Genomic DNA, 11,592 nt, shown 5'->3' on the forward strand with positions numbered 1-11,592 from the left:
CTACAACCTGAGATAACAACCAAACGGCCAGAAAGTCAAGAGAGGTCGAGGACTCTCCAGCTGTTCGTATTTTACAGGGTCTAAACATATTGGGATCTCTGACCATTTTCTCTCAGCGAGCCTCGCTATAGGAGTTTTAAACATGAGAGCGTCCTGTAGAACTAGGGGTAGTTCTAAACTTTTGATCCGCCGCGCTCTGTTGGCGCCGAACCCCATGTGGGTGGACACGGTGATGAAGGCGAGTTTGACCAGTGGCCACGGTTTGCAAGCTGCAAGTTTCACCTCTTCGTTATCTGAACCAGGTGATCTGTGATAATCTCGAATTTCTTGGAGATCTGTTTTGGTTAGGTAGCAGTTTGAAATCAGGTATTTTATTACGTCTTCTTCGTCACACTTCAAAGCCATGGAGAAAAGAGTGTGGTACTTTTGGTGTTTGTACATGTAGCCGTTACTTACACATAACCGTATGCGTTCAGCTGGGTTGAAATCAGAGATATTCTCAGCTAAGAGACCAGACTGTTGCAATATTTTCTCAAACACCGGCTGATCCACTTTCAAGACAGGGTTGATTTTCAGATTTAACAAAATTTCAGCGTTGAATTTTTTCGCGTTCGTATTTGTGATAAACAGTTCATATAATGTTGATCTCTTGTTTGTAAAGGCATAATACAAAGCCGTCCTGTGATTGTTGTCCTCTATGTTTATGTTGATATTCTCCGCGGTGTGTAACTGTGAACTGGTGTGAAACATTTCGTATTTGGCTGTGTACATTAAAGCCGTTTTACCTTTCTTGTCTTGCAAGTTCACGCTAGCGCCAGCCGCCAACAAGAGCTCTTCAATCCTAGAAAAACTTGTGGAATGTGTTTCAGCGTTGTGTATTAGGGCGGTTTTTCCTACGTTGTCCTGTAAGTTAACATTAGCTCCCCTTTTTATCAGCAAGTCAACGGTTTCTATTCTTGAAAGTTTCACCATTTGTATAAGATGGGTTTCTCCATTGTTGTCTTGTATATTTACGTTATCGCTAGCAACCAACAAGAGCTCTTCAATCATAGAACAATATGGGAAAAGGTTTGCTGCATTGTGCATTAGGGCAGTTTTTCCATCGTTGTCCTGTACGTTAACATCAGCTCCCGAAAATATCAAGAGGTCAACTATACTTGGTTGTGACAGTTTCACCATTTGTATAAGATGTGTTTCTCCATTCCTGTCTTGCATGTTCACGTTAGCTTTTAACAAGAGCTCTTCAATCATAGAACAATATGGGGAATATGTTGCAGTGTTGTGCATTAAAGCAGTTTTTCCATCGTTGTCCTGTACGTTGACGTCAGCTCCGAATGGTATCAGCAAGTCAACGGTGTCTATTCTTAAACTTTTCACCATTTGTATAAGATGGGTTTCTCCATTGTTGTCTTGAATGTTCACATTGGCACCAGCCGACAACAAGAGTTCTCCAATTCTATCAAACCACGGGTGGTGTGTGACAGTATTATACATTAGGGCAGTTTTTCCTTCGCTGTCCTGTGCGTTAACATTTGCTCCAGATTTTATCAGCAGATCAACCATTTCTAGTTCTAAACGTTTCACTGACTGAATTAGATACGTCTCTCCCCTTGAGTTCCTGGCACTGATGTCCGCCCCGGCGCGAATCAAAGACCCAAGCCTGATCATTGATCTATCAAAAATGGCGTGCTGTACTGCAGCTAATCCTAAATTATATTTTTGTACAACCTTCGCGCCATGGTCAAGCAACAGATTAATTATTTCAATTTTACCTTGTACTACAGCTAACATTAACGGCGTTTGACCGTGTTTATTTTGTAAATTTACATTGGAATTATATTGGACCAATAATCGAATCAGAGGAAAACCTGGATTATAGGTTACTACGTGAAGCAGAGGCGTGTCCCCGTGTTCATCTAAAACATTGGGATCCGCCCCTGCTTCTAGTAATATCTCCACCATATCTATATTGCGTAAGTGTAAACCAATTTGTAAAGCGGTTCTGTTATTATCATCTGTCATATTTACATCAGCGCCAGCGTCAGTTAACAAATTTACTAAATAACTACTACCTATACTGGCTGCAATGTGTAAAGCAGTCTGCATTCTCCTATTGACAACATTGATAAAGTCGAATTCGTCTGTGTCACTTGTTCTAGACTTATCGATTTCTTCTCTTGTATTTACCAGATTTAGTTTTGTTCTAACAATCAATTCCGCGATATCCTTTCTCTGTTTTCTGAAAGCGAGGTGCAGGATGGAGCCATCATTGAAATAAACTATATCCAACGCGGCCCCGGCTTCCACGAGAAGCTGCACGGTTTCACAGCTCCCGAGTATCACGGCTTCATACAGAGCGCTGACACGTCTGCTGTTTAGACAATCAACGTCTGCTCCGTGCTGGACCAAATGACGTAGCAGGTCAATATTGCCAGCTTTAACCGCCATCATCAACGCCGTCTCCCCCCGGGCGTTGAAAGCTTCCAGCCCTGCCCCGTTACCCACAAGAAGTTCCCACATGTTTGTGTCGCTCTTCTCAATGGAAATAAAAAGGGCGTTAACCCTATTTATTTTAACATCTACATCTGCTTTGTGTTGTAGAAACAATTTCATCAGCTCAACATTTCCAGTTTCCGCCACACGGATTGGATTTGGAAGAAATTTCCCTCCGTATAAGTTAACATCGGCCCCTTTTCTTAACAAGTTCTTTATCATATCTGTGTCGTTTCTATTAACAGCAATATTCAACGGCGTCTCTCCTACTTCGTTGGCTATATTGACGTCAGCGTTGCCTTCAATCAAAACATTGGCCAGATTAAGATGATTTTCTTCTAGAGATCTAAAAAGCAAGGACCTCCCACGAGTATCTTTTATGTTAGGATCGGCGCCTTTTTCGAGAAGTAAACGAATTAATTTTACATGTTTGCCATTGTCGTTTTCTACATCATCTAAATCAAAAGCGGAAACGAAAGTCTGACCTTCAAAAACGTTTAAACAAGCTTGCGTCAAGGCCGTCTGCCCATCAACGTCCTTGCTGTCCAAGTATACCCCAGCATGAATTAAACACTCGGCAATGTCCGTGTGCTGGGAATTGATGGCACGCTGCAGGACTGTCTGACCAAACTTGTCCAGTTTATCTAAATCCGCCCCACATTTGACCAGAGCCTGCACCGTTTCAAGATCTCCTTCCTCGACCGCGAGATACAACGCAGAACTTTCCAGTCCTTCATGACGTTGGAATTCATTCTCAAGGTACACAATATCTTCTAAAAAACCATTCTCTCGCGCGATATTTAAAATAGTTCCAGATTCCATACAATCCACGCGCGCTCCTAGACCGACTAAAGTCTTAACAGCATCGACGTATTCCTTCGCGCCTGCCAAAGACAAGGCGGTAAATTTACCGTTTGGGTCTTTACTTATTTCTAAATCCGCGCCGTGTCGTGTTAACATTGTGACGGCCGTGGGGTTTTGTTCTCTGACGGCGATCATCAGCGGCGTCTCCCCAGCGCTGTTTTGTTCGTTGATGCGGCTCTTGTCTATGGTATTCAGAGCGTTGTTACAAGCTGCGGTGTAGATGGACGCTACGTAAGTAGCCACCGCTTCCGGGTTTACAATAACTATTTCGAGGTCGCTTGGATAATTACTGTCCTGTTCATCAGATTGATATGGGGAATTGGAAAGTATAATATTGGATGAAGAGTTGTCTTGCATCCTGTCATCTAAAGAATAATCTTGCACAGTATCATCTGAAGAGTAATCTAGGCTAGTACCATCTGAAGAGCAATCTAGGCTACTATCTTCTGAAGGGCAACCTAGGCTAGTATCTTCAGTAGAGCAACCTAGGCTAGTATCTTCTGTATAGCACTCTAGGCTAGTATCTTCTGAAGAGCAACCTAGGCTAAAATCTTTTGAAGTGCAACCTAGGTTAGTATCATCTGAAGAGCAATCTAGCATGGCATTATCTGAAGAATATTTTTGAATAGGGTCTTCTGTAAACGTCGTTACCATTGTAAACCTTTGAGATAGTGTTAGCTTGGTTTCATTTAAAGAAAACTGTTGAGTCATATTTGTGGGGGGTTTTTGTTCACTATCTTCAGATGAATACTCCAAAATAATATAATTTTCTGTATCAGCTTTGGAGCATGGCGTGTTGGAAATTTGTATTTTAAAGTTCATAAACTTGGGATCGCTGGTCTGATCTTCTGATTGGATGGGAGAAATGTGACGTGGAACATCACGTGATGCGGGTTTTAATTCCATTGTCTGTTACTCCCTGTGATCAGATTGAATACTTATGTAAAGACGGCATTGGCGAGATGTTAAGATAGAATAAGTGTTTGAATAACACAAGACTAAAGTGGTAGGACAAAATACATATTTGAATCAGAACAAAACTAAGACACTATCACACACGACTAAAGTGGTAGGACAAAATACATGTTTGAAACGTTTAAACTGACGGTCTATTAAAACCAAAGAGAGACTTAATTGCATAACAATGAGAAATATCAACAGTTTAACTGCAAATAAGTGCCCATCACAAAAGAGGTCACAATTTTTGTCGCTTTCATATCCCCCCCCCTCCAAAAAAAACATACACAATTTCCCCCAGTTGTTATCACATACTGTAAAAACCTTATCGAGACATCTATACCTTTCTACAATGAGTTAGCTGACGCACCCCCACTCCACCCTTCCCCGTTTTTACTTATAAACTGTAACATTATTGAACTACCTCTAGTAACAAAACTAGATGTTAGACTTTTTTTATTAACCTCCCCCTCCCCCCCCCCCCTCCTCGTCACATAAGTCGGACCCCAACCCCTGAAGGCTGTGTCGTCATTTATGGGCCATCTCCTTTAGGCAAGCATAAATATCAAGCTTGTTTAAACTATTGTAGTCTCCTCCACCCCCCCCCCTCCACATAGGTCTCACTTCCCTCCCCACACACATGTTATCACCCTACCACCAACCTCATTAATAAAATTTGTTTCAGTTTGATAAACAGTGTCTTCTCGAAAATATTTACTTACACAAAGTTCATTGATCAAGTTTTATTTCAATTTACCGAAATTAATTTTTTAAAATTAAACTAATGGATACAAATTCAGTTTTTTTAACTTATCATTCGTCACAAAAATCAGAAAATCCCAACCCCTATATGTGAACGACGTCATTTTTGGACCACGACCCATCCATCCCCCCCCCCCCCCCCCCCCCCGTCCCCCGTCTCCCCGTCCCATTCAATGTTTATAAGGCTTCGGTTTAAAACTAGAAGTACGTGTCAGCTTGAAAAGTTAAACGCTGACATATTTTCAAAGAGATTAAAGGGACATAGTACTGACAGCAATGACAAAGACAAATAGGAATACAATAACAGGATAGTAAACAGGTCAACGTTAAACTGAAAGTTTAGTTAGACACACTCGAAAAATAATTAACCTAATTATCATAATGGTAAATGTGTTTAACTAAGTCTGTATAAAAAGTCTTACCTATTTCAAATATACTATGCTGTGTAGCTTTAAAACTTCTTAACTTGCTCTATACAGTTCTACACACCATAGTTATTGAATAGATTCCACAACTGGCACAGTTATTCAATAATTTATTAAACTCTCTGACTACGTGTATCTATTATAGGCACAGGCTTCCTGGAACTAGCTTTTGTTTTAGTTTCTAAAAATAGACTGTTGTTATTTAAGTGTTTAAAGCGAAACTGAAACTGATTAGTCAATTAAACGGGCTCATTTAAAGGTTGGCGTATTTGATTGAAATATTTGGCAGCTGTCTTCGGTTTTGCTATAGCTGGTCAGTTCATTATCTTTTTATCTAAGTTAGGGTTAGCACGAATTTTTTCAAGAATGTATTCGGGAGAAGAGTGGACCCAGAAAGAAATAGAATTTATATATATATATATATATATATATATATATATATATATATATATATATATATATATATATACATGCATTGACCGGCTCTTTTGGCTAAAGCCCCAAGAACTTAGCACTAAGATCGTATTTTGTACATTGGTCGGGCAATGCGCGCACTGGCCGGGCCGTACTGGCCAAAGTGCGAAGCGCTTAAACTTGACAGCGTATTTTGTACATTGGCCGGCAAATGCGCACACTGGCCGGGATGTCCTGGCCAATGTTCTATCTAGACTAAGTTGTAATCGCGTTTTCATTATTCTGGGTGCGTCAGACCATGAAACAGACTTAGCACTTCAAATCTACCCAGAGAGGCTCTTGATAGAATAGTTACTGAGGAAGATCTTGAGAACATTGAACAAGAAATGGAGGTTGTCATAAATGCAACGACTTCCTCAACTGACACATCTGCTGCCGTGGCGGAACGTCCTGACCAGTTGCGTGACAATAATGTGGCCAACAGATTCTGTGTATAGTTTGTGAAAAATAGTGTAGTGCGCCTCATTCTTATGGATCCCGTGGCAACGATGTACATGCTATTTGCGAATAGCAATGAAGCAGACGAAGGGTACGGAGGAAATATTACCTGCGGATTATGTCACAACAAAAAGACATCATGGAACACAGGTCAGCAGCTCATACTAGCTTGCAAACTCAAGGTGCTAAGATGCTTAAAACATCAAATACAAAATTAAATTCTAAGGAAATAATAATAACGAGCCGACCCACTGCGTATCATACGCCGCTATTTAGTTGTTTTTTTTCTACTTTTCAGTAATTTATAATTTGTGAATTCGACAGTACAAATGCTGCCACTGAAAATATTTGCTTAAAAACAGTAAACCCCCAATCCCCCCCCCCCCCCCACCCCCCACCTCCCCCCCCCCCCCCCCCACGTGAAAGCAGCCTCCTCTTAGTTACCTCCTCTAAGCTTACAATCGTTTCAAACTAAATTATCTGCCCCTAATAGCCGTCACCAAACCCGTAAAATGTAAACAGCGTGACCACAGCTCACCAGACAATGTGGGGATGGGATGGGGGTGGTAGTGATAGTGATAGAGAGAAAGAGAGGGGACTGCAAGGAGGCGCTTGCAGCTTGTTTTCTAACGGCTCCCAGAAGAGAATTATATATATAGATGATTAAGAATTTTAACTGAACTAATAGAGGAAGCATCATTTTAAGCCTCCACTTTACAAATAGATAAGCAGTGTTTATTTCCATGAAAAATAAAACATTGGCAAAAATAAGCGTGTTGCTTATTTCGTGTCACAAAATTGAAATAGAAAGTGTTGAAAATAACTACGACACTGGTAAAGGGCTTCAAGGGGCGTGTACTCCATTATAATGGTGCCTTAAAAATCGATTGCTCGATAGGTGTGTTACAGGTTAGGAGTCGTCCATAAACGACGTCACGCTCTATTGATCGGGGAGGGGGGAGTGAGGTTGAACTACTATGTGTCGTACGGGGTTTGGGAGAGTTCACAATATGTAAGAACACATTTTTGCAATTTATATGTAATCTTAGAAACTGAGTTTCATCCGTTATATTTCATTTCAAAAGACATGTATTGGAAATTGTAATAATAATTGATCAGCCAATATGTTATATAGAAATCGCTCTTTAAGAACATAAAGAAGAATGTTGAGGGGTTTGGTAAGTGGAGACGACATTATCGAGGTTGGGGTCTGGACGTGTTAAGGAGTCTTATATGGATGACTCGTTACGTATAATATTGGGAAACAGTTAAGCTTATTCTTGGGGTTAGTGTTAGATCATTTAGGCCTTATGCATGCATACATAAATAAAAATATGCATATATGTATATATATATATATATATATATATATATATATATATATATATATATATATATATATATATATATATATATGTATATATATATATATATATATATATATATATATATATATATATATATATATATATATATATATATATATATATATATATATATATATATATTAATTTGTGTGTGTGAATAAAATTTACAACATATACATTTATGGGACTTTATTCTATCCACTTCCCATCTTGTCAGGACTGAGCTGGGTGACCTGTATACAGCGACCATTTTCCCACTGTTTTTTTGTTTCTAGCCATGGGTTAATGTAAATTTTTGGCTTCATATTTCAAGATGGGGCACGGGGCAACAGCTAAATAAGCCATCAAAAGAAACAGAGTTGCATCCCCTAATGATTGTTTTCATTAAGTTTTTATGCCCTTTTAAATTTCTTCATTCCATTACTAAATGTACACTTTATCATAATTTCTTTGAAACTATATAAAACTACAAAATAATATTTAAAAAAAATTTAAAACCATAACATATAAACCTATGGGACTTACTAAACTTATAAAGCATGTTAACCAATGTGAATGAATTAAACTTTTTAATATGTAAACCAATGGGAATTAATTCAACATTCAATCAAGCTATTAACTGCAGTAGTGCTGTATCAAGTTATGTTTGGCTTCATATTTCAAGATGGGCATGGGGCAACAGCTAAGTAAGCCATCAAAAGAAACAGAGTTGCATCCCATAATGATTGTTTTCATTTGGTTTTTATGCCCTTATACATTTCTTCATTCCATTACTAAATGTACACTATATCATAATTTTTTTGAAACTATATAAAACTACACAAAAAATATTTTTTTTGAAATTTAAAAACATAACATACAAACATATGGGATTTAAAATTATAAACTTATATTAAACTTATATAGTGTATAAACCAATGGGAATCAATTAAACTTTTAGACAAATAAGCTAATGGTTATTAACATTCAATCAAGGTATTAACTACAGTAGTGCTGTATTAAGCTGCTTTGACATTTCTATTTTTCTTAGAACAGGAAAGTAATAGAATTTTTGAAATCAAAATAAACACATCCAAAGTGAAAGGTTATTTATTAAATTTATTTATTTAATTTGTATGATCACAGTGTAATTGTTTTTTAAAGTTAAGCTTGATAATCATGGAGAATAAATCTAAACACAATCCAGATATTTTAGGTAAAAACAATATTCTGATTGTAAAATCAGCAAAAACATCAACATGGTTGATTGCCCAAAACAATTTAAAAATGTAGCTTTGGGTGCAAATACCTTTGCCCCCCCCCCCCCTCCGATTGCAGACATTGGTGAAAACATTGTGACTCAAATAGCGAAAAATACAACCACTTTTCACCATTTTTTTTTAAGTTGCAATGGATGAGTCGCTGGACAGCTGTTCCACCTCTCAACTGTTTGTGTTCATTATGGGTGTAGATGAAAACATGAACATAACACAAGAGCTGGCTTCCCTACATAATATGTATGGCGCTGTTACAGGAGAGGATATATTCAATGAGTTAAAGAAAACATTTGCTGATTATAACTTAGACTGGACTAACCTCAGTTACCTGACTGTTGATGTGGAAAAGTATATTAGTGGCATAGAGAAAGGCTTGGTTGGACAAGCGAATGAGAAAAATATTCTACAACCAATGCTCCTGCACTCTATTATTATTCATCAGCAAGCTTTGAGCGCTAAATATATGGACATTAGCAGTGTACTGAATCCTGTGGTAAAGATGGCGAATTTTATAAGGTCTCATGGGCTCAACCATAGATATAGAATAAGTGAAGAATAATTTGAATACCACTGCTACTTATTTAAATCTATTTCTGTAATATATATTTGTGTAATATATATTTGTGTAATATATATGTATGTTTAGAACAGTCATCTAAAAACTGACGCTATGTTCACTCTGAGTTGGTTATCTCCCCCCCCCCCACACACACACACCACCTCACCACCACAATTGTGTAGAGCAACATTAATATCACACCTAGGTAAACACTGGGTTGGATAATTGACCTAAAGTGACCGGACAGAGGTGAATGAAGTTGAACCCCCCTCCCCCCCCCCCCCCCCCAACCCACCCCGAACTGATCTGTTAAGTACATGTAGAAAAAACGCGTAATGATGTACCAAAGTACCATGCCGCCAGAAAATTAGCTTTTTAAACGTAAAACTCTGTGAAAATTGTTTTTGCAATTACTAGTAAAAAGGTGTGTGATCAATGCAGTGATCTAACCCATACCTATAACTATGTTAAAAATGATCTTTAAAGACTATAAAGAAGCAGTAGTTAATTAAAAATATATGATCTGACCTAAAAGACCAGTAGTTAGTTAAATGTAGGCTGTTATTCTGGATGTTGTTCTATTATATCGAAAAGCGTGGTTTTATACCGACTATGATTTTAAAAACTTTCATTATGCTGTAATACTTTAGCAATTATGATGACGATATATTAAATTCAGATTATAGACAAAAACATGTTGTAAACAGGAATAATGTTAAACTATTTCATTATATTCTAAAGTAATTATTTATTTGTTTTGACATTTATAATTAAATGTGTAGATACATACATATTTATATATTTATATTAAGAGAGTGATTATTTCCCCTATTTCACTTGTCTTAAATAATTTCCCAGGAATTATTTTGTAAAAAATTTTTTACAAGAATTACAAAACAGGTTGTGTTGCGTTCATTGTTTTTGGTTGTAGTGTGTGTATATTTTTTGCTTAGATTGATACAATTTTTGTTTTGTCGGCCTACATTGTGTGTTTTTTCTTATTTCTTCATAGTGCTACTTACAATTTCTTTTACATCATAGCGAAGTAATGACATACAGCTAGTAATTATAATATATATATATTTATATATATATATATATATATATATATATATATATATATATATATATATATATATATATAATACACGTATAGAGAACGTGTTACAAAATTCGGCGCCTTTTTTTGCTCTTTTCCCTCCCCCTACAACGAAAACCTGGATACGCCTCTGCCGACAATGTTTCTTTCAGATTTTTTTCCCTTGGGGGGGGGGGGGGGGCACTTGAAATTTATATATATTTTTATATAAATTATATTTTGTTAAAATATTTTTATGTTATTTTTGTTAAAGCTGTTAATGAATTGTATATAAAACAAAAATAAAACTATGAAATAGACTTCTGAATAAAATTATAAAGTTAAATTATGTCTAACATAAACAAATAAGTACAACTAACCAAATTATATTTTAAATAAAAATTTAATATAATAATTTATTTAATATATAATTTATTTTATTTAGAATTATAAATGTTTTTTGTTTGTTTTTTTAAACTGCCCTAACCAACAATCATCATGAAATGACCATCCCTAACGTACTTTAGACCCGAGCATATGAGGCTCGATAGATGGGGAAAGCAACCCATCTAGAATAGAAACTCCAAAATCAAACAACTGTTGATTTATGTTTGCTCTTTGGTAGAAAAAAAAAGCTATGGAAGCGAGTCCAGAAAGAAAAGCTGGTTAAAATCAGAATCAAAGCGCCACGTGACGCAAAACATGTTGATACGTGATACTTGATTGTGTTGGAGGAAATCTCATCCAACATGACAAATAAGTATTTTAAAAAATTAAAAAAAGATTAACATTAGATATATTAATTATCAACAGATAACAAGAACACTTCTAATAACTTTTAGATAAATGTCATTTCCAAATTTCAACATCGTATTATAGAAAACCCCAACCTCCAGCATCACATCGAAGCCAGTTCAAA

General features: G+C 36.8%; 1 protein-coding gene across 1 annotated transcript; it reads right to left on the bottom strand.

Annotated features, from left to right (window-relative positions):
- LOC131955936 (serine/threonine-protein phosphatase 6 regulatory ankyrin repeat subunit A-like) lies at positions 1-4,263 on the bottom strand. The gene has a single exon (XM_059320257.1). It carries the CDS (start codon positions 4,261-4,263, stop codon positions 1-3), a length of 4,263 nt encoding a protein of 1,420 aa, XP_059176240.1.
- Positions 4,264-11,592: the final 7,329 nt, after the last annotated feature.

The sequence above is a fragment of the Physella acuta genome, unplaced genomic scaffold, assembly GCF_028476545.2.
Source record: "Physella acuta isolate Inbredline_101_S28 unplaced genomic scaffold, ASM2847654v3 ptg001116l, whole genome shotgun sequence".
In the NCBI taxonomy this organism is placed as follows: Eukaryota; Metazoa; Mollusca; class Gastropoda; family Physidae; genus Physella; species Physella acuta.

What these genes read in the sequence shown, in the direction of transcription:
- LOC131955936 (XM_059320257.1), bottom strand. Translation starts at nt 4,263, where the DNA reads ATGGAATTAAAACCCGCATCACGTGATGTTCCACGTCACATTTCTCCC.